The sequence below is a fragment of the Callospermophilus lateralis genome, chromosome 5 (assembly GCF_048772815.1).
Source record: "Callospermophilus lateralis isolate mCalLat2 chromosome 5, mCalLat2.hap1, whole genome shotgun sequence".
Lineage (NCBI taxonomy): Eukaryota > Metazoa > Chordata > Mammalia > Rodentia > Sciuridae > Callospermophilus > Callospermophilus lateralis.
In genome coordinates, this window is record NC_135309.1 from 105744258 (window position 1) to 105771450 (window position 27193).

Below are 27193 nucleotides of genomic sequence, written 5' to 3' on the forward strand. Positions count from 1 at the left end.
GTGCATCAGTTTTTAGTTATTCTTCATTTTAAGAGGGCTAATTGTAATCCATGAATGATCTCCTAACCATTTATGAATTCTTTTATGAGAGATACTAATATGTAGCTAAGTCATACTGGTTTGCATTGTAAAGCTTTATTTATGTTTCCTGTTTGGAGGCAATATCAATAAATACTGAAATGACTAAAAAATAAAAAAAGGCAACCAAGGAGGAGAGAAAAAAATATATATATATTTTAAAGTCAACCATGAGAGGATATAAAATGTGTGTGTGTGTGTGTGTGTGTGTGTGTGTGTGTGAAAATTGAAAGGCCTGAGTAAGCTACCAGCTGGGTAATTGACCTCTGAACAATAAAAAATTGGCTGTGATTTCATGCATTACTATTGAGCATTGTTTAGATTTAACTTTTGTTCCCTATTGATTGAATTAAAATTTGAGGTGGAGTGCTCTGTAATTCGTTTCTAAACTCTTGGTTGTTATCTTTCATTGTGAACCCATCTCTCATTGTTAGATTCAAACATGATAAAACAATAATGAGAAGTTAAAAAGCAGGGTTAGAAAAAAGTATGTATTTTAAACCTACAGCCTTCTAAACGGGAGAAAAGCAATTATGAGAGTTTAAAGAATCAATAGAAATTGATGTTTTATACCAAAGAAAACTCAAGACCTGAGTGCTGCCTTCCATGCCGTTACTATACAAATAAAAAGAAATCAATAGGCTCAGAAACGTAAGTTATTAAAGATTTACTTCCAGTGACTACTTTTGATACTCAAGGCACTGTTTAGTATTTGGATTCAGAAAATGTATGTCATTAAACATAGGAAATTATTTTTTTAACTTAAAATGATCATTTTTCTTTTTAATCAGATCTTTTATCTCTTACATTTTGAAATAAACATGAATGTGAGGCGTGAATTTAAAATGAACCCTTTGTGTGGTTTCTAGCTAGTTAAATGAAAAGCCTTAAGGTCCTTGCCATTAAAAATATAGTGTTGTATTAAAGAATTATTGATCGGCTCCATCTCACTGTGTTTGACAAATCTATTTCCAGGGTAACCTCTTAGCTCTAACAGTAGGAGATCTAATTGTAGAGTTTTGAAATGAGTATGGAACTTATCCGAACCAGTGAAGACAACAGTTAGAAAGGAAAGTTAAAAACAGTATGAGAATTTTCAATTTGAAGCACAGTTTGGAGTGTTAAAGAAGGTGTTACATGACTGAAATCATGAGAATTTATGTGTCTCATGTCGGGGGTAACATGAGATACATAAGTTCCTACAAGAATTGAAGCTCTTGTAGGAACAAAGTGATTTCTGTGTTCTGTACTTTTCTCTTAATGATATGTGTCCAACCAACAATGTTCACTTAAATGGAGACATTTAAGGCATACCCAGATTTGCGAAACCCATTAATCATCTTGCAGGGAAGTACATACAACAAATTTTGTAAATGTCATAGTTGTTGCTAGAATATCATTTGTTAATGGTTATGAACTCTAAGAGGCCAGGTATATTCAGTTCATAGCTGGCTGTCTTTTGCCCACATCCCGTGCCGGCAGTGAAATTTGGGGTTCCTTTCTGTGAAGTGGGCTGACTGTGAAATAAAAGCTAAGAAAGAGAAAACGGCAAAGAAACCACAGGACACAGGAAATAATTTTAGAAAGCGGGGGTGGGATGGCTCTTCCATTTAGGGATCATGCTTCCACACTGGAAAGAGAGCAAGAGAGCCCACGCTTGCTTTATTTATATGGGGGAAGCTTCAAAAGTTTTCCATGGAATGTTCTTTGTCATTAGGTAGGAGGTGGTCTGTCGAGTTTCCAACAGGTTACGCCCCACTTCAGAGAGCGGTCTCCCTAGCTGAGCAAAGACAGAGGTCACATGCATTGTGCAATCCATTGAGTGGGAGGAGTCACAAAATAGTTTGCAATGCCAAACCTAAATCTCCCTGGCTCAAGGTCAAACGAAGATGCTCAGATAAACTCAAATAAGTCATGAGTGGCATCCCACAGCTGTCTATACTACCACCTCTTTCTCTTATTCAAAAAATCAAATCTGAATTCAAGTGGATGAAAGTGATATTTGGGGGACAACTTTGAACTGATTCTGAGTCGTTAAAATTCATTTATAAACTTGTGTTCTACATAATTAATAACATTGACATGCTTAAAGTTTGAGTTTTTTTAATACCAGCATGTTAGTTTAATGCTTGGTTTTTTTTATCTTGTTACAATAGTTTCTATGATGAATAATCCTGTTTGACAGATTATTTTCTTGACAATTATTTGTGTTAAGGATGCCTTTTACTCTACAGAATGTAGATTATTATTCTTATATTTATATAGTGAGAATGGGAGGTAAAGTAAGATAATAACAGAGTTTATCACAACTCTTTTTTCACGCCATGAGACAACTTTCTTTTACCTCTTTGAATTTCAAGAATCTCTGTTAAAAACTGCCAACACAAAATAAACCTCAAGCTTTCCAAACCAAGAACCCAACTTTTGTAGAAAGACCAAGGAGCCAAGATAAACAAAGGAAAACTCTTGCCTTGAAGTAATAGGGTTAAAATACCTTTACAGAGAAAATAATAGATGAAACTAAGGACATGATTCTGTTCTATCCCTGCCTGGACTGTTATTTCCTGTCAGTGAAGCTGTTCTTCTTAGTTTTATTTCATTATTCAGAAGTTTATTAAAATCATAGACTTTACATGGGTTCAATCCCCAGCACTAAACAAACAAACAACAACAAAAAAAAAACCCCATAGATTTATAAAGCAAGGAATGACTTCAGAGGTCATCTATTATGTATAACCTCATGTTTACATTTCTAACAGGTTATTTTTTGTAGCCCTATAAATGTGGTTTAATCTTTGGATCCTTACTACTTGGCATCGAACTTTGAAGGTATTTTACAGATATTTGTTAAATTAGCTTAAAGAACCTATTCTTCATTAATATTAGTGAGTAAAATAGTGTTGATAAGACCTGATAGTTCCTAGTTAATTTGGCAATCAAATTTCATCAGTGATTTTTTTTTCTTGACTTTTTTTTCCCTCTAACTAGATTTGCATCTGCTGGGGATGATGGAATTGTAGTCATTTGGAATGCCCAGGTTTGTATTGATTATATATTAATCATGTAATAAATATATGACAATATAGTTGTGTATTAAAATATAAATACTATAATGGGTATATTTGCATAACATTGTCATTTGATACTAATCAATATTTGAAAAGGCCTACTTGGATAATTTCATTTAACAGGACCAATATTTCATAGTAAAGAGGGCAAGTTTTCATGAGAAATAATTGCTGTTTTTTAAAAATAAGTCTTAACCTTTTTTAGAATTAATTTATTTTTTTATTTGCCCTTTTTAGTTTTACACAATAGTAGGATGTATTTTGGCATATTATAATACATGGAGTATGACTTATTCTATTTAGGATCCCATTCTTGTGATTCTACATGTTATGGACTTACCCTGGTTGTATATTCAAATACAAGGGTAGGAAAGTTATGTCTGATTAATTCTATTGTCCTTCTTATTCTCCTCCCCATCCCTTCCTTTCGTTTCCCTTTGTCTAATCCAATGGACTTCTGTTTTTCCCCTCCCTATGCACAGTTGTTGTGGGTTAGCATCCACATTATCAGAGAGAACATTTGGCCTTTGGTTTTGGGGATTGGCTTATTTCACTTAGCACGATATTCTCCAGTTCTGTCCATTTACCAGCAAATGCCATAAAAATCATTCTTAATGCCTGATAATATTCCGTTGTGTGTGTGTGTGTGTGTGTGTGTGTGTGTGTGTATATATATATAATTTTCTTTATCCATTCATCTGTTGAAGGGCATCTAGGTTGGTTCTATAGTTTGGCTATTATGAATTGAGCTGCTGTAAACATTGATGTAGCTGTATCACTGAAGTGTGCTGATTTTAAATCCTTTGGGTATAGACCGAGTATGGGATAATTGGATCAAATGTTGGTTCTATTCCAAGTTTTCTAAGGAATCTCCATACTACTTTCCATAGTGGTTGCACCAATTTGCAGTCCCTCCTTTCTCAATAAATGAGAGAACCTTTCTCCCCACATCCTCATCAACATTTATTGTTACTTGTACTCTTGATAGTTGCCATTCTGACTGGAGTTAGACCAGAGACCCTGAGTTTATTAGAAGAAAAAGTAGGCCCAGCCCTATATCATGTTGGCTTAGGAAATGACTTCCTCAACAAGTCTACTAAAGCACAAGAAGTACAATCAAGAACCAATAAATGGGATGGTATCAAACTAAAAACTTATTCATTGCAAAGGAAACAATCAAGAACATTGAACAGAGAGCCTACGGAATGAGAGAGTGTCTTTACCACCTGTACCTCAGATACAGCACTAATTTCCAGGTTATACTAAGAACTCAAAATACTTAATAGCAATAACAACAACAAAAAATAATCAATCAATAAGTGACCAAAGGAACTGAATAGGTACTTCACAGAAGAAGAAATACCAATAGTCAAAAATATATGAAAAAATGTCCAATATCTCTAGCAATTAGAGAAATGCAAATTAAAACTACACTGCGATTCCATCTCATTCCAGTCAGAATGGCAATTATAAAAAAGTTTTAATCTTGTTGAACAAAGATCATCAGCAACTATGCATTGACTTCCAGAATGAATCAAGTATTGATTTTTGTGAGAGCCACAGTTTTTATTTTAGTATTGTATGATAGCATAATATAGCATTCTTCTCGTGTTTGACTTTAATAGAATGAAAGGAATTTTTTTTTCAAAATATATAAGGCTTCACCAGGTTTCCCCCAGGCTTCTCTTCCTGATCCTTTGTTTCTCAAATTATTCTCTTAGTATTTTTCTTCACTTACATTTATTTTGTTGTTATCTAGTCTATCAGATCCGTGTTAGTTTTTTTTAGTGACTTTGCCTATGATTAAAACAACTCTTTGGGCTGGGGTTGTGGCTCAGCAGTAGAGCGCTCGCTTAGCACATGTGAGGCCCTGGGTTCAATCTCAGCACCACATAAAAATATATAAATAAATAGATAGATAGATAAATAAATAAGGGGGAACCCGATGTGATTCTGCAATCTGTATTTGGGGTAAAAATGGGAGTTCATAACCCACTTGAATCTAATGTATGAAATATGATATGTCAAGAGCTTTGTAATGTTTTGAACAACCAATAAAAAAAATAAAGCAAAAAAAAAGATAAATAAATAAAATAAGTTATTTAAAAAAAAAACAACAACAAAAAACTGCTATTTAACATTACAGTTTCCCAATATCTATGAGGGATTGGTTCCAGCCCTCCTTTCCCATACCAAAAATCCATGGATGTTCAAGTCCCTCATAAAATGGTTTAGAATATATATACATACATACATATAAAATATGTATTCTTATACTAAACTCATGTTCTTTAAATCATCTCTAGGTTGTATGTAAATGCTATATAAATACTCCTTACATTGTATTTAAGTAATAAGGACAAGAAATAAAAGTTTATACATGTTTAGTACAGACACAATTTTTAAAAATATTTTTAGTACAAAATATTTTTTGGGTGTGTAAATGAGTCCTCCAACTGTTTTTTATTTGGTTGAATCCATGGATACAGAACTAGTAGATATAGAGATCCACTTGTACTTTCACCACATTCATGAAATCCTGCAACCTTGAAAGATTTGCAATTTATATTATATTTACATTTTATTTTTGTATGTTTGTTTCTTGGGAAATCAATGGTAGACTAATGGAGGTAGACATTGAATGGGTGGGAATAGAGGCTGGTGTTAAATGGAGTGGAAACTAACTATAAGTGGTTAGTCAGTGCATATACACATATACACACACATTATTTTCTTCCACAACTCATAACTATATAGAGTTAGATAACATACATGGATAATAATGACTTTCTGTTGTTTTTATACAGATTAAATTGCTTATTATATTTGCTTCATTTACACAATTCTTAAAATCATAGGAAAGGATATTCCTTTAAATTCTCTATAAAATATTGCTACAGTTGGCATTTTTCATTAGAAAATTATCAAAATTATCTTTTGCTTTTCTCTCAGCACTTGTTTAGATTCTGTTCAATTGTTTTAACTCAAGTTTTGTCTTTTTTTAAGCTATGATATATTTATTGATTCATTTTGTTTTTGTTTTTGTGGTGCTGGGGATTGAACCTGGGGCCTTGTGTGTGCTAGGCAAGCACTCTACCACTGAGTCACATCTCCAACCCTAAAATTATGTCTTGAATAAGTAATTTTAAACAGAATATATGTGTATTTTATGTTTCTTTTTTTTTAAAGTTGTTGATGAACTTTATATGTGGTGCTGAGAATTGAACCCCGTGCCTCACATATGCTATATAAGTGCTCTACCACTGAGTTATAGCCCCAGCCCTCTTCTTAATGTTATTTAAGATTATTTAAATTATGAAAAATGAACCTATTAACATTTTTTTTTTTTTGTATTTTAGACAGGAGAAAAGCTTTTGGAACTCAGTGGACACACTCAAAAGATAACAGCTGTTATTACATTTCCTTCCTTGGAATCTTGTGAAGAAAAAAATCAACTCATCTTGACAGCCTCTGCTGATCGAACAGTTATTATATCCTTAAATCTAGAAGAAAGTGAAATAGCCACAGTGGCCCAAGGGACAACTACATGCATTATCAATCTTTAGACTCTAGGGGCCTATCTACCCTATGTAGCAAAAATGATTTTATTGTAGTCTTCATAAGACACTTCTTGTGTGAAATATAATATATCAAGAACTATGTAATGTTTTGAACAACCTACAATAAAAATTAATTAAAAAAAAAAAAGAAACAATTCAGGCAAGAGTAGACATATGGACATCTGTACTAAAGAACCTCACATGTTAATGATGATGATGGTGGTTAGCACTTACTGGGTTGGGTGCCTCCTGGGCAACAGGCAGTGTTCTGGACACTTTGCATGTTATCTCATTTTAATTAATAAAAATTTAAATAGCCAAAAAAAAAATAAGACACTTCTTTTTTTTTAAATTAATTTTTATTGTTGGTTGTTCAAAACATTACATAGTTCTTGATATATCATATTTCACCCTTTGATTCAAGTGGGATATGAACTCCCATTTTTACCCCATATACAGATTGCAGAATCACATCAGTTGCACATCCATTGATTTACATATTGCCATACTAGTGTCTGTTGTATTCTGCTGCCTTTCCTATCCTCTACTATCCCCCCTCCCCCCCTCCCCTCCCCTCTTCTCTCTCTACCCCCTATACTGTAATTCATTTCTCCCCCTTATATTTTTCATATTTTTCCCCCTTTCCCCTCACTTCCTCTTGTATGTAATTTTGTATACCCCTGAGGGTCTCCTTCCATTTCCATGCAATTTCCCTTCTCTCTCCCTTTCCCTCCCACCTCTCATCCCTGTTTAATGTTAATCTTCTTCTCATGCTCTTCGTCCCTACTCTGTTCTTAGTTACTCTCCTTATATCAAAGAAGACATTTGGCATTTGTTTTTAAATAAGACACTTCTTAAAAGTATTAGGCATCTGAAAAGTATTAGACTAGAAATAGCAGGTTAAGGCTTGTATTGATGGAAAGCCCATGACTAAAGCTGTTCTTTCCAGAGTTACTGTTATATCAAGTTGTGTAAAATGGAGGAAATGGGAGAAAGTGGGCTTAAAGTTTTTTTTATTATCTTATTTTTGTTTTTCAATTTAGGGAAACAAAGATGAGTTGGACTACAGAATAATTCACATTTCCCCTTTTTTAATTTGTAAAAAGAAATGTAATGGCCCCAACCCATGAGAACCTTTGGATTTCTGAATCTGCATAAAAGTAGTTACCATCTGTTTAATATTAACATTCAGTATTCAAAAACAATTTTAAAAGGTGAATTTATTTTCCTCATAATTTTAGGTAAAAAGTTAAGATGTAACTGCAGTGGTAAAATTTTATTAAGTGCTTATGTGTGCTATACATTGTCTTTCTATTAATCCTGAAAAAGCCCTTTGAAAGATATTTTTAACTCTTCTCATTTACAGATGAGAAAGTAGAAGTGTAGAGATCTTAAATAACTTCCCCAAGGCACAGAGCCAGTGTAGGGTAGAACTGAGAAGCAGTCTGGCTGCAAAGTCAGAACTCTGGACCACTATAGGACACTGTGACACTGTCTTCATAAAATATTTTCTATAAACAAGTTCATCCTAATATACTATCTATATGAGGAATTGAATCTGTGAAGCTCATAGCCAAGTGCTAGAGATAACTATAGTCCTTCATTATTTTTTTTAAGGTGTCAGATTGACTTTAAAAAGTTTATGATTATCTGAAGTTCTGTTTAAACAGTTTCAAGGAATAGTGACACTATTTCTTAGGCTTTGATAGTACTAAGACATACTATTTAATAACACACTTTAAAGAAATTCTTCAGCTGAAGTGTTTTCCAGACACATTGCGTATAGGTGAGAAAACTTCCAAGAAAAGGTTTAAATGGCAATAGATGTATATATGTGTGTGTGTGTGTGTATGTATATATACATATGGATGTGGGTGTGGGTGTGTATATACTATATACACACATATATATGTATATATATACACACACATATATGTATATATACCTACACACACACACACACACACACACACACACACACACACACACATATATACACATATATATATACATGAGCACGTGTGTCTTGGTGATTAAAGTATGACATAAACAAGGACAAAAATTTGCTCAGATGTTAACCAGAGCTGCTTTAAAACTACTGCTGCATTGAGGCAAGTATTATTTTCTTTTGTTTTTTTTTTCTTTTTCAGTATAAGCTACAAATATAGAATTTAAAATACTTTCTTTTTATTAAACTATTCCTAAAATACTCTAATAGTACTTCAGGGTGATTATAATTATTTTAAATATGTATACAGGTAACAATAGTATACTGTGTCTTCTTTGAATCAGGATAACAGTAGTAAATCATGCCATGCATACTGCAGGGAGCCTTTAGGAAATATCATTAACAGATGTGATACTTTTTAGTATAAATTCTTTATGTTCATGTTTATTAGATTATGGCAGACTGTTTCAGTGAATAAACCTTAAACATTTGCAGTATTTAATGCGTGTAAAGATTCAGTATCAGGCCACTCATTCTGCTGGCATTGGCAAATAGTTTGGTAGTAAAATTTACCTCAAGCTTATTGTAGATCGTAATCCTGCTCTGCTAAGTTGATGACTTACTATATGAATTAAATTTTGTGGTAGTATAAGTATTAAATAGTTTATGTTTTATTTAAAGATCTTCTAACTGAAAGTTTAATGTTTGTGATTTCATTCTAATTAGAAAAAGTTATCTCATAATTAAGATTTTAAAAATTCTACTTAGAAATTATTTCTTAACATAAATTTAGGTATGGGATTCTGATACTGGCAGACAAGTTCAGAGAGTATCATGTTTCCAGTCTACTGTAAAGGTAAAAATCTTAAAGAAGTTAAGAGTTTTTAATGGTAATCCGTTTTTGTCTCAGGAAAAAAAATGGTTAAATAAATTACATAAAATTACTTTGGGAAATTTAAAAATTATTTCTTCACAGACACCTGCAGTCACTTGATTCTAAGACTAGATTTTTGTGAACATATGTATTGACTCTTAACAGTGTTTCAAATGGAAAGTAGAGCAGGGGCTAATTATTATAGCAAGATAAGAAAGAAAATAGAACTGGGCATATTTTTAGTAGGTAATCCTGAGATGCCACTTATAGGAAGACTGTAACAATAACTACTTGGGTTTTTTTTTTTATTCTTTGAACTAAAAATATGGAGTTATTTGTCCCTTGACTACTCCCTTCTTTAAGGTCATAAAGATATGTCAATTAGTTCTAAAATTAAAAATCTTTCATGACTAATTAGCTTCTATTAGGTTCATTAATTTTACAAACATCATTTGGCACTTCTTATGTGAGAGAAACTCTGCTACATGTTGGAGAAACAAACATGGATAAGTCTTGGTTACTTGTTATTCATACAGAAGAAATTACCTTAAATGTTCTAAGAAAGTAACACTGTTTTTTAATCTTAGCCAGTTTGGGAAAAGACACTAATAAAATGAGGTATTTCCTCATTTGCTTTAAAGCTAACTGAGCTTCATGTTGGAGATGACACTTTTTTTTTTCAACATTGAAAAGATTTTTTTTCCTAAAAGGCAGCATCTCTGGTAGCTACTTCATGGCACTGTGCTATTATGAATAACAATAAAGATTCTGGGGAAAGAAGTATTATGTCCTGTATGCTCATATTTAGTTTACCAATGAACTTTCTCTGAAGAAGTCATTAAAGTATTGACTTGATCAAAATCTCTAAATGATCTGAAAAGATGTTACTTATATATTTCTTAAAAATAATTCCTACTATCTGAAAAAACAAGGTCATTAGGTTTCAATTGAAAATACTTGAGTTGAAGGAATAGAGAAGGAGAAAAAATAAATTAGTGTCTTTGGGGGAAGTTCCTTTTGGGAACTGTTTCATGAACTAGTCATAGGAACTGGTCAATAATAAAGTACCTTATTTCAGTATGGTAAAAATACCTTATAAAGGGGTTTATTGAAATTAGCTAGGTAATTGTATTTTTTTACTCTGGCTGTGATCCTGCTTTACAAAAAAAAATTTTTTTTGTTAAACAAGTAATATTGTGTTCACTTTAGTTCATTAGATCAGTTATTCTTGAAGAGATAATTTTTTAAGAATTTCATATATATATGAAATGCTATATATGTGAAATGCTATTATTTATCATTTGAACTAGTAAATTCTTCTTATCAGGGTGAGTGTTAGCAAGGAGATAGTGAAATTGACATTTTTATTGCTTTTTGAGAGAATAAATTCACATGCTCTGCTGGAGGGCAGTTTGGCTTTACTAATGAATCAAAAAAAAAATTAACCAAAGGCAGAATGTTTTCTCTGATATGCAGAAGCTACTTCACAGTAAGGGGGGGGTGGCCATGGAAGGGGGGGTGGCTATGTTACTTTAGATTAGGTAGAAGGGAGTGAAGGGAGGGGAAGTGGTATGAAGGTGGGAAAGATAATAGAATGAAACAGACATTATTACCTTATGCATATATGACTGCATGACCAATGTGATTCTATAACATATGCAATAAGAAAAATGAGAAATTATACTGCATTTATATATGATATATCAAAGTATATAAATGTATTCTACTGTCATGTATAACTAATTAGAATAAAAAAATTAAAATTTAAGAAATTATATGCATGTGTGCACATACACACACACACCCCATATATATATACCCACATATACACACTCATTAAAATGTCATTTCCAGGGTTGGGGTTGTGGTTCAGTGGTAGAGCACTTGCCTATCACATGTGAGGAACTGGGTTCTGTCCTCAGCACCACATAAAAATGTAAATAGATAAAATAAAGTTATTGTTTCCATCTACAACTAAAAATATTTTTTAAAAAATATCACTTCAGAAGAATATAAAGAGTTTGTACCATGCTAATGATAATGTTATGTAACAAAAGCAGTACATTAACATCCATAAAATATTAGCAAATCAAGGGACTGGGGGTGTAGCTCAGCCTTAGAGCACTCGCCTGGCAATTGCGAGGCCCTGGGTTCGATCCTCAGCACCACATAAAAATAATTAAACAAAATAAAGGTATTGTGTACAACTAAAAAATAAATATTTAAAAAAATTAGCAAACCAAATCCAGTAATATATAAAAGGAGATTATGCAACATAATCAAGGGAGATTTATCCCATTAGTATGAGCTTAATTTTACATAAGAAAATCAGTCAATGAAGTACATCATAGTAAGAATACATGGTAAAAATCACATGATCATCTCAATAGATGCAGAGAAAGTATTCAATAAACATCAGTGCCCTCTAATGATAAAAATACTCTGTGAACTAGGATTTTATTAAGGGCAAAAGACTGAACACTCTTCCTCCTGAGATCAGGAACAAAGTAAAAGCGTCTGCACTGAGCACTCTGTTTGGTATAGTACTTGAAGTTCTAGCCAGGGCAATTAGCAATGAAGAAGAAATAAATGACATCAATTTGGAAAGAAAGGCATGAAACTGTCTATATTTACAAACGATGTGATCTTGCATATAGAAGATCCTAAATCCACAATAAAACTGATAAGGCTAATATATTAATTTAGTAAGGTTTCAGGATACACAATCAATATATAAAAATCAGTTGTATTTGTTATTTACTAATATTTAACCCTCTAAAAATTAAGAAAATCCATTTATGGTAACATCCAAACAAATAGAACACTTAGGAATAAATTTAAAGAAGTTCAGGATTTTTTCATTAAAAATTTCAAAATGAGTTGAAAGAAGATCTAAATAACTGAAGAGAATATTCCATGTTCATGGATCAGATTTAATATTGTTAAGATTATAGCACCACTCATTGATCTACAGATGGAACAAAATCATTATCAAAATTATAGCTGACTTTTTATTTCGAAACTGGCAAGCAAGAATAGCCAAAACAGTCCTGAAAAGGAAGAACAAAATTGTAAGACTGTCACTTCCCCATTGAAAAACTTACATAACACTGAAGTAATCAAGTCAGTGTTGTACTGGCATAATGGTAGACATACAGATCAAAAGGATATAATTGATAGTCCAGAAATAAAATCTCACATATATAGACAATATTTGTGATTTTTGACATGGTGCCAACACCCTTCAATGGAAGAAAGACAAGACTTCAAAAAAAATGATGCTGATCCAGGTGCCATAGTCTCAGCTATTCTGCAAGCCGAAGTAGGAGGAGTCCAGAAGTTTGAGACCAGCCTGGGTAACTTAGGGAGACACCTGTCTCAAAAAAAAAAAAAAAAAAAAAGCTTAATGCAACAAGATATCCACCTACAAAACAATTAAATTGAAAACATTTCATTTATTAAAAATATTAAAAGGACCTCATCAAAATTAAAAGCTTTTGTGCTTCAAAGGAACACCACTGAGAAAGTGAAAAAATAACCTGTAAAATGGAAGAAAGTATTTGCAAATTCAGTGTACTTGCATCCAGAATATGCAAAGAATTCTCCACAATTAAGAGATAAATAGGGCTGGGGATGTGGCTCAAGCGGTAGCGCACTCACCTGGCATGCATGCGGCCCGGGTTCGATCCTCAGCACCATATACAAACAAAGATGTTGTGTCCGATGAAAACTAAAAAATAAATATTAAACTTCTCTCTCTCTCTCTCTCCCCCTCCCTCTCTCACTCTCTCTTTAAAAAAAAGAGATAAATAAAGGATTTAAAACAAATTTCTCTGAATAAGACAAGTAGCCAAGAAACTCATGAAAAGCTCAACATCGTTAGTCTTTAGAGAAATGCAAATCAAAAACCACATTGATAATCTCAGCAATTTGAGACTAAGATAGGAGGATTGAATGTGTAGACCAGCCTCAGTAACTTAGACCCTATGTAAAAATAAAACAAAACACAAGAAAACCCCACATATACATACAATAGAATACTATTTTATACATACCAGAATGATTCATGTCTAAAAGACCAAAGACCAGTCTTAACAAGTGTTAATAAGATGTGAAAAAAAAAAACTGTAACCGTCATACATTGCTGGTGGGATTGTAAAATGGTACCATCACTAGGAAAAAAGTTTGGCAGTTGATCAAAATATTTAACAGAATTATTTAACACAACTATCCTCCTAGATATATTCCCAAGAGAAATAAAAACATGTCCACGAGTATTTAGAGCAGTATTATTCATAATAGCTAAAAGATGGAAACAACCTACATGTTTAGCAATTGATGAATGAATAAATAAAATGTGCATATCCATACAGAGGAATATTATTGGGCAATAAAATGAATAAGGTACTGATATTAAAGCAGAGATTAGGCAGCATAGGATCTCATGAAATAAAAACTGCACTGATTGCTTTCAACTCTTTTTAAAAACAGCCCTACTTGCAACCTAGACAAGATCACCAGAAACTCCTCATTTTCTTTTTAATTCTTTCTTGCTCTTGTCTTTGTTCTAAGCTGCCAGTGGGCAGGTGAGGAAAGGACTATTAAGGGGCCCTTTAGGGATTCACTAGAGGTGAAGGTCAGTCCTTGAAATGCTGACCATCCTGAGTCTACCAAACAGAATTATTGGGAAGAATTAGGAGATAACTAATCTGAAACTCAAAAACTAAGGTTGCATTTTCTATTTTATTTAAAAAGGAGTTTAAACATTGTGTGTTTTCTATTACTGAGTAGGAAATTACCTCACAGTTTAGTGGCTTAAAGCAATAAACATTTATTATCTAATAGTTTTTGTGGTCAGGACAGAGAACATCTTAGCTCAGTGGTTCTGGCTCAGGATCTGAACTTGTGGGCGTAGTTTAAAACCATTGAACAATGAAATGCTTGAATTTTTAAATTGACACACATTTCAAATCAATTTTGCAGTGTTTAACTGTTCTTAAGAGACTAGATGTTTGGCTCTCTGGTGGGAATGACTTATGTGTGTGGAACCGAAAATTAGATCTCCTGTGTAAGACCAGCCACCTTTCTGATACAGGTAAACAAAATATAATGCTGGGGTCTGGGGTTGAATTTCAGTGGTAGAGCACTTGCCTAGCACCTATGATACACTGGGTTCGATCCTCAGCACCACATAAATAAATAAAGGAATTGTGTTCATCTACAACTAAAAATTATATATATATATTGCTGAATCATGATTGATCGACTCTAGAAGACAGCAAATCTTCAAAGAGACTTTATGAACACAAAGGTCTTTATTGGGGATTTGGGTTTTGTTTTGGTTTAGCTCCAAAGATTACAGGTAGCCATTTTCAGTTAGTATATTCACTTCACAAATAATGTAATGAACATTTTTTTTAATTAATTTTTATTGTAGGTTGTTCAAAACATTACATAGTTCTTGATATATCATATTTCACACTTTGATTCAAGTGGGATATGAGCTCCCATTTTTACCCCATATACAGATTGCAGAATCACATCAGTTGTACAACCATTGATTTACATATTGCCATTCTGGTGTCTGTTGTATTCTGCTGCCTTTCCTATCCTCTACTATCCCCCCTCCCCTCTCCCCTCCCCTCTTCTCTCTCTACCCCCTCTACTGTAATTCATTTCTCCCCCTTATATTTTTCCTCCTTTCCCCTCACTTCCTCTTGTATGTAATTTTGTATACCCCTGAGGGTCTCCTTCCATTTCCATGCAATTTCCCTTCTCTCTCCCTTTCCCTCCCACCTCTCATCCCCTTCAATAGACGAATGGATAAAAAAAAAAATGTGGCATGTAATGAACATTTTTAACATAGAATGTTTTCTGCATTTTGAAGTACTCTCATACTCTGTGCATCTCCTCTTATCTCCTCTACTTCCTCTGGCCCCATTATACTTTCATTTCCTCCTCTAGCACTATCTCACACATGGGAAAATACAAAACATACTGGTTAAAAAAAAAGACATGTAGAGGAGAAATTAAGCCAGAAAAGCTCTTCAGATCACAACAGTGCTACTAGTCTCGATGGATGGGAAAGACAAGCACATGAGTAAAATATTTTCCAAATTTACCTATATACTATGAATTACATCTATATGGTATATATCACAATGGAAAATTAACTTTAATACATAGATTTTTGCCAACATATATGCTGGTTCTAATACATCAACTCTTAACTCTATAATTCTTTCTAACAAAAGTAATAATTATAACATATAGAAATCATGGTTAGCTTCAAATCATTTCATGATTCAGTTATGAAAATATATTCAGAACTCTATACTTAAAAACATGGTGGTATATGGTTGTAATCTCGGCTTCTTGGGAAGCTGAGGCAAGAGGATCACTTGTCCAAGAGGTATGGCCCAGTCTGGGCGACATAGTGTGACCCTGTCTCTTAACACAATAAACAGACAAACCCTACAGAAAACTCTGTATGAAATATGGTATGGTATAACTGATTATTTTAGACTTTTGTAAATGTATTTATTGACCATAAGAATGCTGTTAATTATTGGCTAACTCTGACTCACCAAATTCAGTTTCTCCTATATTTTCATTCAAAACCATGCTTCCAACATGCAATGCTTCAGTGGTGGACGGCGGCTGGATGTCCTCTAATTCGCCTCAGTCAGATCTCACAGGTTAAAGGCTCAGTCCCCAAGACTGCCCCATCTCACTTCAAATGCCATTTATAACACTATGTTTTTTGACCCATGGGCTATAAATCAGGATTCTCACAACCCCCTTCTTGGATTTGATTAATGACTAGAGCAGCTCTCAGAACTCAGGTAGGGTATTACAAAGGATGCAGAGGAAAGCCACATGGGGAACGCAGGTGGGAAGGGGTGAGGAGCTTCTGTGTCCTCTCCAAGTGTGTCAACCTCCATAACCTCCACGTGTCTGCTATATGGAATCTCTGAACCCTGTCCTGTTGTTTTTCAAACAAAAAACATGCTTTATTCCATAGGCATGGCTGATTAAGTCATTGGCTACTAGTGACCCATTCCACCTTCAGCCCCTATATTCTCCCTGGAGGTAGGGAGATGGGGCTGAAAGCCCTAATCCTCTGATTCTGCCTTGATCTTTCTGGCAACCAGTCCTCATTCTTAAGTGACCTAGTGACTGCCAGCCATCCCATTAGCATATAAAACACACTATATTTTTGGAAATTCAAAGGGTTTTAGAAGTTGGGTTATAGGAAACAGGATGAAGAACAAATATGTATTTCGCAATGTCCTTTTAGCTCATTTAGTGCGCAGGCTTAAGTTCACATTGAGGGAAAAATACCAATTTTATCTCATTTGAATTAGCCATCTTGTAAATGGGTGATGGAGATTATCAGAAGGAAGTTGAAATGGCTGAATATACAACTTTGCCAAAACAGTAAAAGTTTTCAAAGAGCATGTTCTACCCATAATAAATCAGTGTCTTCCAGAGGTCTCAGAAATCTACTTAGAACAATCATTTTCCTAAATATGTATATAAGTATGTTTGTAGCAAGTTTTGGGTACTTTGTTGTTACCGTCTCCTTTATAGGAAATGATTGACATAAAACTCAGAATATTTTTGTTGGAATTCATAAAAAATGATTTGAATTTTATATATTTCTGAAGGTATCAGTGCTTTGGTTGAAGTACCTAAGAACTGTGTCATAGCAGCAGTTGGCAAAGAACTGAGTGAGTATGATTTTTTCTTTCTTTTTTTATTTATATACATGTGTGTGCATGTGTGTATATGTGTATATATTTTAAACTAGACTAGTATATAAGTGCTGGAAAGACAAAGTAGTCTTTATTTCAGGAATATTTGCCCCTGCCAAGCCTTGGCTCCTTGGGATTGTTGAAAGTGATACAGAAAGTGAAACATTTTCAAGATGTTACATCAGGTTTCTTGTTAGTAGTTTAGTTTACTGTTTTCTTTGTTGTTTTAACAATGTATTGCTGCTTTTTCTAAAATCGCAGTCTCAGGATGACTTGGTAGTATTCTACTTAAAGCAGCATTTTCACACAACTTTGTAGGTGTAGGAGTTCTCTTTTGTATCATCTAAAAGACCTTCTCTTGACAACCACAGTTTGAACATGAATGGCTATCAGAATATAATAACCTTGCTAGAGATTTATAAGTAGGTGAAATAGTGTCAGAAATACAGAAGAAGAAAAAAAATGGTATGACCTGTTTCCCAGAGAGACATGTGAGAAAGAAGAGAGACTTGGGTGGGTAATTACCACTACTTGGAAAGGATAAAAGACCTTTCTACTTCTCAGAAGTTAGGAATCTTAATCTTTGAGCATCCACAGCACTTGCTCCAGTGGCTTATCATAGCACTTAATTTACTGATGCTAAGTCTGTGTAAGAGTCTCATTCTCACTGTGGACTGAGCATTTCAAGACTGGGCCTTGTTCACATTTGATAGCTAAAGCTCCAAGTACGTAGTAGAAGTATAATTAAGTATTGGTTGACAGAATCACTTTACTTGATTTGATTTTATATTTTCTGTATTGGTTAAAATTAGAATTCTACTAGTTTAAATAAAACTATTAAAGTCAGATAATGAGTTAAGCAAAACATTGAACATCTACTATAATCAAAAGAACTGTTTGACATACAAAAATTCTATGGCTTATTCTCAGCGAATTTATAATATATTGTGTGCCTAGATATCAAGAAAAGTTGTGTTTTTGTTTATTTGTCACTGAGTTAAAGTTAAGCATGAATTTGTAGTCTAGTTCAAAGCAGTACTTACTGGCCTAGGAATGTGAGTAGAGAAAATAGATAATGGACTTGTTTCAAGGATGTGGGACAGTCACCAGCCAGGTAAAGAGTGGGATGGGATAGCTGGACAACATGAGTTGAAGTCCTAGAAAGAGTGGGGACTTCATTATTTGCTAGTTAATTTGGAAGAATCAATAAAGCAAACAAGTTCTAAGGAAACCCTGACTTGGAGTTTGAGTAGATTGTTTCAAACATCTCAAGCATTTGAAAGAAACCATTTAAATTAGTATGAATAAGGCTATCTTTGGAGATGGGTTTTTCAATATGGTAGGTATTTTTCACTTCACGAAATACTTGCTTTTTTGAGTAGAAAATGGTACTTTATCTTTCTTGAACATTTTTAATAGAACAGTATCTCTTTTTGTCATTTAGTAATTTTCAGGTTAGTAGAACCCACAGAAGGATCCTTTGAATGGGATATTATTGAAGTTAAGCGCCTCCTTGATCACCAGGATAATATTCTTTCATTGGTTAATGTCAATGGTAAGCTCATCATACATATTTATATTATGCATAATTTTGAATGTGTTAACCTATTCTGAACTTTAGTGTTTTTTTCCAGGATTCTCAAATGACTGTTATTAGAGTAATAGGTTGTTAGAGATTGTGATTCTCTTTCACTCTAAGCTTATGCCAGTGAAGCTAAGCAAGAAGTCTCAAATGTTGTCAAGTCTAAGAGTTAGGCATAAGGAAAACAGAGTGAGGCAGCAACAAGAAGATAGAGAAAAGCATAATTATCCCAGGTACTGCATGGTAGCTGTGAGCTGATCATCACAGTGCTCATAGCATTGCAGCATTCTTGGCAAATAGTTCTGGCCAGTTCTTTTTTTTTTAATATTTATTTTTTTTAGGTGTAGATAGACACAACACAATGTCTTTATTTTTATGTGGTGCTAAGGATTGAAACCGGGTCCCGCCTGTGCTAGGCGAGCACTCTACCGATGAGCCACAATCCCAGCCCTGGCCAGTTCTTCTTTACTAGAAAAGATTGGAAATAGTTATGCCCTTTTGTCTTGTTGACCATATTGTACAATATCACATAGCAAGTTATTCATTAAAGTGGAATAACTAGGATTTAAGCCAGTTGTAGTTGTGATTGAAGAATCCCAGTGAATAAGAAAGGTTTGCAGAAAATGAGTCATGTCTGCCTTTCCTGTAGTTATGGGTTTTGACTTGCCAGACATCTTATTTGGCTCCATATACTATATTAGTGAGTATCTACGAGCTGAAGCTGACATCACACCGCAGGATAAGATCACAAACCATAGATCTTGACATTTAGCTATTTCACTTACAAATAAATGACAGCTTATATCATCAGAGCTCTATGGGTGATCTGTGAATGAATCAGGTGAGAGAATTCTTCTTGTGGAGACTGCAAAGGATCCTGTGAATATGAAATAGTAGAAAGGACCTGGACCCCAACCTCATATTTATCTGAAGCCTGGACTGGCTCTTGAAGAATATTTTGTGTAAACATGAGATGAGGGGAAAGAAGGGCACAGAAAGCACCAAGAGGACCAAATGTGGTCTCTGTTTTTATGCTACTCAGTCACGTTTTCATGTATATTAGTCAGAATGTCCCTTCCAGCTCCAAAATCCTTTGCCCAATAGCCATCTTCTTATAAACTCAGCTATATGTCTTTCTAAGGCCCAAATTGTCTATGGTGATAGAAATAACAATGATTGGTAGTGCCCCTTTCATTGTCTCTGGGGACCATTTTTTTTCTAGCCATGGATAGCAGCACAAAAGACCTTTTGAAGCCTCCCCAAGGCCCCAGAGCTGCTGAGAAAAGCATGGCAATGTTCTGGCCTGTTACACTGGTCATGCCTAGTTAGCTTGTTTTAGTGATGAAACAGTGGTACCATTGAACCAGTATGATTACTTAAATGAAGATGATGGGGTGTTCCTGGTATAGCCTTAACTTCATGGTCTTTCTTTTTCTCTGTGTGGTATGCAAACTTGTATAGGAATATAAATAATTTGCACAGTGATAAACAATGGTTAACTCTGTGTTATAACCAAGATGCAGAACCAAAGTCAGGAGGTGTCTATACTCTAGTTCTCTGGTTCTTTTACAATACTTGTTTTTTCCCCCCGGGTAGTGCTGGGGTTTGCTAAGCAGATGTTCTACCACTAGCTATGTCTCCATTCCAAGGCTTATAACATTTTAAGAAAGTTCTTTCAAATATTTCTTTGCCAGATTCTTAAAGGAAGGAAAATGGAAAGCTAATGCAAAAAAAAAGTTATTAATGAACGTTATAGAAAACTTGCAGTACTTTCTGCTTTATAAACTCCATGACTATAAAATTACACTACAGATATAAATAAGGCAAAAGAATATTTAGCAATCATACATGGCCAGGCAGTCTGGTAAAGTTTGAAAAAGATTGCTAACCATCTTCTCTTGTGCATGGGCATGTCAATGATGTTGAAGATTTTCGTGATCCTGAATTGATTATGTTGTTTAATTTCCTCCTCTAATTTCTACCCTGTCTCTTTGTCCTTATCCATTAACACTAAAAGATGTGGCCAGTTACTGGGTTTCTAACTTGGGGAGCTGGGGGAGTACGTACATGTTCAGTGAGGTAGACCCAAGGCAACCTTAGAATGGTATACTAGAACTCCCACAAATATGAATAATATATACCAGGAGATTTGCATGCCCAGGCAGAGATTTCCTAAGACAAACAACATGACTTTGCTAATACCTTCTGGCCAAAGGCTCTGTGTGCTTCTTCATTTTTTTCCTTTTCTTGCTTTGTGCTGACAGCATGGTCTGGTATCACAAAGTATTAGTACTTGCAAGTTATGAATAGACAGATGCCAGGTCAGATTTCCATACTAAGTATCTTGATACTTAGAGGATGAAAGTCTATCCACTAATATAACACCATTGAGGCTGTTTGGTGTGAAACATTTTGCGTGACTTGTATAGGAATATAAATAATTTGCACAGTGATAAACCATGTGCTGACTCAGATGAATGCAAGCATTTTGTTCTTAGTGAAAAATTTCAAGTGGTCATTAATACTGTGTTTCTGTTGCATAGAGGAATCACAGGTACTTGGAGAATTAAGTCAGCAGACAGCTGCATGACCTCAGTGGGTTCACTCTGTGTTATAACTAAGATGCAGAACCAAAGTCAGGAGGTGTCTATACTCTCAGTTCTCTGATTCGTTTACAATTTGAGTGAAATTGAAAAGAGCAAGGTAAAGGGTGAAAGAGAAGGTTATAGAATGATTTGGACTGCTTTAAACTTTTACACTACTAAAAATACAAAGTTGTTTCTCTCCTGAGATAAGAATTGAACTTATTTTTCACACAGAAAAATCTATAATCTTTTAATAAAGCTACCTATTATGGCCTTGGAACTAAGACAGAATGTTTACATGTATGATTACTAGTAATTTTTTTTATTTCTAAGAGACATCTGGTTATTACAGATTTCTGTCTTGCTGGTTTACTGGATAAATGGAATAATTAAATCACAAGTATTCATCTGTGTTTTCTTAAATCACATGTCACTGGATGTTTTAATACCATTAATGTGGAATAATACTAGGGGCTCAAAATAATACCTGAGACTCAAAGATAACATTTGATATCTTTTTAAAAATGTCTAGACATGTATTATTTAACTTGATATTTACAATCATTCTCATTTAATGCATGAGAAATCCAAGATGAAGAAAGGTTCATGATTTCCTAAAGAACACCTGCCTAAAAATAGGCAGAGGCAAAGTTAGAACTTTGGTTTCCAGACTCAGTGCATTGTTTTGTTCTCTTACCTCAAAAATGTAAAGAATCAAAACAAATTACATTTTTAGAGGTAATTTTTAATCTAGCAGTTGTACATTTTCAGTGAATGCATAATGTGTAAAGTGTCTTGGCCCATTGATTTCATTTTATTTAAAGATTTTTAAAACGTCATTATACAAGTTAGATAATCATAGAAGAAAATAGTGAGAAACACTGAAAAAAAAAAAGAATTAAAATCATCCCATCATCCAGAATTAAACACTAGTCTACATCCTTGTATATGTGTGTGTATTATAATTATATATAATGATATATAAATATGATATACTGTTTTGTAATAGTATCTCATGAATATATTTCCTTGTCAATATAAAAACATACTTTTACAACTTAACTTTCAATAATAGCATTACTGTTTCATTTTGTGAATGTCTGATATATTTGCTCTCCAATTAGATGTTTAAGTTGTCTTCAGGTTTTTAAGACTATGTCTAGCAACCTTGTATATATGTCTTTTATACATTTCCTTCAAAGTAAATTCCTAGAAGTGGAATCGGTGGCTTATATTTTTATGGTTTTGATATATATTACCAAATTAATCTTTGAAAAGATTATTTCAGATTTATATCAATGAGTACTAAGGCAGTAGCAGTATATGAACATGTTGATTTCCTATGATTTTGCTGGTATTGGGCATTTTTCTGTTTTATAATAAGAAATTTATGAATTTCAATTTATAAATCTGTAACTTTTCCAATTTACAAGTCAATAAATGGTATCTTGTTGCATTTAAATTTCTTTGATTATTAAAGGAGTTTAAAAATCTTTATACATATTTATTGATCACTTGTTTCCCTGTTCAGCTCCTTTACACATTTTTCTGCTGGGGTATTTATCTTGTTCTTAGTGATTTCTGAGAATTCCTTATGTATCAAATATATTAAACCTGTTTTGACTTCTAAGTTGCAAATTTTCTCCAGCTCTTTGCCATCTAAGTGTATGATTTTTTTTTCTTCTTATCAAGCAGATATTTACTTGGATCTCTTCCCCCCATTCCTGCCCTCCTTCCTTTAGAGCCCTTTACCACTCCATATTCTTAAAACTGTTCAGCTTTATTTTCTTTAATCCTTTAAGTTCCTGTAATATTTTAATTTATATTATGTACAATTTTGAACTTGTTAAACTATTCTGAACTTATTTTGGTATACATTCCAAGGTAAGGTTCTTTTATTTTTTATTCCCAAACTTGACTAAACATTCCAGCATGAGATATTTTATTACAAGAGTAAAATGTAATAATTATCAAACACTAAGAAACTAAACTTAAAGCCTATTTCTAGTCTTTTTATTCTATTTTATTAACCTTTCTGTTTGGCTTATTTAGGTGTCTCATTGTTCTTATTATTGTGGTTTTATAGAATATTACTACTAGGCATTCCATTCATTTTTTCCTTTAGCCTAGAGAAAATGATCAATAATTAGGCATTTGTGAATTTTGCCTAGATCAGAGTTTTGTTACGGGCTCCCATGTTGGAGAGCTGATCATCTGGGATGTCCTGGACTGGACCATTCAGGCTTATGAACGCAACTTCTGGGACCCATCTCCACAGCTGGACACCCAGCAAGAAATAAAACTCTGTCAAAAACCAAATGACATTTCCATTCATCATTTCACATGTGATGAAGAGGTAAAAAAAAAAAAAAAATTCTATACATTATCTATAAAGTTTATACTTTATCTATAAACTTTTTTAATAAGCCAAATTTCTGATTTTTAAAACTTAATCTCATAATGAACATAAAAATATCATTCCCTGTCGTTTCAAGTTTGTCTTCAAATGGTCTAATATTTTACATAGACTGTACCACTTACATTAAAAAAGGATTTTTAAATCTTTGCTCCTAATCTTCAGGCAAAGAAGTGATTAGATGACTGCAGATTTAGAAACCCTATTACAATTTTGGGTTGGATTAAATAATCCCACAGAATTTGAAGTTAATGCTTAAAATTGTTTTCAGTACACTGTAAAAATTCTTCTGAAGATTCTAGTACATTTCCGAGAGGGATAAAAAAATAAAAACAAAAAATTCTAGGAATGTTTATCTTTAGTGTGCTGACATCTGGGGAAGTTAATTGATGAATTGCTGCTATCCATATATTAGGCCTTGACAGTGATGTTCTTGAAGCACTTGTGCTGTAAAAGATCAGTACCAATGGACTTCTGAATCTTGGCTCTGACCTGACAAAAACAAGCAAACAAACAGTCTTCTGTGGTGACCTATGCTATAATCCCAGCCACTTAGAAAGATCAAAAGTTCAGGTCCAACCCAGGCAGTTTATCAAGTCTCTGTCTCAAAATAAAAAGGGCTGGGGATATTTAGTTCAGTGATACAGCATCACTGGATTCAATCTCTAGTACTGGGAATGGGGTTTGGGAGGATCTCTTCTTTTAGCCTGAGAAACTCAGAAAGCGGGAGTTAGTTTTCTAAACATGATCACACACAAAAAAAATGTAAACATTGAGGAGGGGGACTAGAGGAAGCTTTTCTTTCACTTTATTTTGTCCCTTTATATCCTGGTTTTCTAAAGGCATACATGTTATTATTATTATTATTATTTTAAAAGTTCAGAAGTTGTGTACTGAAAGGGAAAGGCTTTTAATTTCTTTGCATCTCTCTTTAAAAACAAAAATATAAGAATAGGATAAAAGTGGATTAAAAAAAATACATGTACACAGGGCTGGGGCTTGTAGCCCAGTGGCAGAGTACTTGCCTACATGTGTGAAGCACTGGGTTTGAAAAAAAATTTTTTTTAAAATACATGTACACCTAAATATCAAGTTTCTATGTATCCCAATTTTATTTTGAAAAAAATATATATATATGTGATAGAACAATAGGTCACACTTATATATAATATATGAGAACACTCAGAAAAGTGTTCTTATTATAGCCCTAAAATTATATATAAGTGTGTGCGTATTTAAATTTTGTATTTTTTCTCACTTTTGTAAAATTTAGTACTTAAAAATTTTTTAATTTTGTATTCAAGATTTTTTGATTAATCTTTATTAGCGCTATAAATGCTTGAGTAAGTATTAATCAGTTTCCCCCAATTTTCTTTCTTTTGTTGGGGGTTCTTTCCATCTCTAGATTCTTTTTATCCTTCATTAATTATTGATGGTGGATGACTGATAGAGTATCTCTGTTGAATGTCTCTGCCCCAAAGCTCATGAGTTCTCTAATTATGTTTATAATTTTCTACATGGCCTTTGATTAATTACTTGAACTCCATGGACTTCCTGCTCTGTAGAATGAGTTTTGGGGGTTCTGCATTGAATATAATCCTTAGGGCTCTAGATTTTAGTACTTTGGCTAGCCATTTCCTTTAATTGTGCATGGTAACTGGTTTTAGCTTGCATTACTGAGAACAGAGTACTTAATCCTAAGTACTCTGTTAATCATTCAACTTTTACTCTGGGAAGCTCAGGGGCATGCTTTGGTACAGCTAACCCAGTTAGTAGGTCTGAGTTGGGTTTGTAGCCAACAAGAAGGATTAGGGACTCAACATCTCTGGTTGAAAGCAGGGGGAAATCTGTAGGAATTTTTGATAGGTCTGCCTCTTAGGGTACCCAATGAATAAAAATGAATGATTCCAAGACAAGTGCTACCTGATGTCTAGTAACTTAAAAATAATTTCAGAAGCTAGGTGGTATGGTATAAGGAAAGAGCAAGAAACTGGAATAACATGACTTTGATTTTGATATTGAGTCTGTGCCTGATTTTTTTTATAATTTTAAACTTTTTAAAAATTTAACTTGCTCATCTGGAAAATGGCAATGATGCATGTTTTTCTTACCTTAACAAGATGTTTTGAAGATGAAGTAAGATGAAATTGGCAAAAATGTTTTCAAAAAATTAAAGTTGTTTTAGTAAAAAGGTATTTCTAACATTACATAGAAACAACGTTTTTTGTGAAGCCTTCAGAGGATCTTATGATGATAGTACAACTATAGCATATGTTTTTTCAATCATATTTATAGGTCTCTTGATTGCTTAAGATGAGGGGTACAAGTAATTTTTCTCACATTTTCCAGGCAAAAGAAGCTAAGTAATTTTCTCAAGGATAGTGTTTCGTAGATGAAAATCCAGGCTGCTGCAGGACCAAGCTGCCAGCCACAGTTCCTTCCTTGAGCTGTCACAACTCATCGAGGAAGAAAGTAATGTTATGCAGAGCCTTTTCTGTATTAGTAGTTGTATCAAAGTACCAAGCACCAAGGAAAGCTTTGTGCTTTGACATTTTTGGACTTCAGAGGGCAGTACAGTAATTTGGGCTGAAGGCTGGGAACAGGGGAGGTAACCATGATTTTCTGATGTCACACAAGGGCTGGGAATCTATTATACCAGGTGTAGTAGGCATTAGTTTTATGCCCTTTTTAAATAACTTTTCCCCCCCAGAATGTATTTGCTGCAGTTGGAAGGGGTTTATATGTGTATAACCTTCAAATGAAGCGTGTGATTGCCTGCCAGAAAACTGCACATGACTCCAATGTCCTGCATATTGCCAAACTTCCAAACAGGTACAAGTTCCATCTGTTCTGCAGTAGATGAAAGTAAGTCACGGTTCCCAGGGCTGCCAGTGTAATTTCTCAAGTGACCAAGTTACCTGGCTCTGTGGCTTGACCTGCTGTGTTCTTTTGGTAATGGAGAATGCCCTATGGCTGACTCTGAAGAGGAGTTGATTACAGGGACCAAGGTTCAAAGGAATTATATTGAATATCATTCTAAGAAAAGATTATTTAAATTTGGTGCTTTTTTTAAAAAAAAAACAAGTTTAAAGACTGTGGCATTTAACAACGTACTGATTTTCCTATTTATATTTTATATATAAAAAACCCACCTTGTTGTTGTTTGTTTATAATCAGAATTAAATGGTAGGGGCTGGGGTTGTGGCTGGGGGATAGAGTGCTCGCCTAGCACATGTGAGGCACTGGGTTTGATCCTCACCACCACATAAAAATAAATAAACAAAGTAAAGGTATTGCGTCCATTTACAACTAAACAAAATAGTTT

The 27193-nt window shown here is 33.8% G+C and overlaps 1 protein-coding gene across 1 annotated transcript in view; it reads left to right on the forward strand.

Annotated features, from left to right (window-relative positions):
- The window catches only part of Wdr41 (WD repeat domain 41), a 47480-nt gene that overhangs the window by 13576 nt on the left and 6711 nt on the right, over positions 1-27193 (forward strand). The window contains exons 3-10 of the mRNA XM_076857108.2: positions 3067-3115; positions 6506-6637; positions 9448-9510; positions 14512-14623; positions 17199-17261; positions 18730-18840; positions 23624-23808; positions 26579-26700. Coding sequence (XP_076713223.1) covers positions 3067-3115; positions 6506-6637; positions 9448-9510; positions 14512-14623; positions 17199-17261; positions 18730-18840; positions 23624-23808; positions 26579-26700 — 837 coding nt within the window. The remainder of the gene's footprint in view (positions 1-3066; positions 3116-6505; positions 6638-9447; positions 9511-14511; positions 14624-17198; positions 17262-18729; positions 18841-23623; positions 23809-26578; positions 26701-27193) is intronic.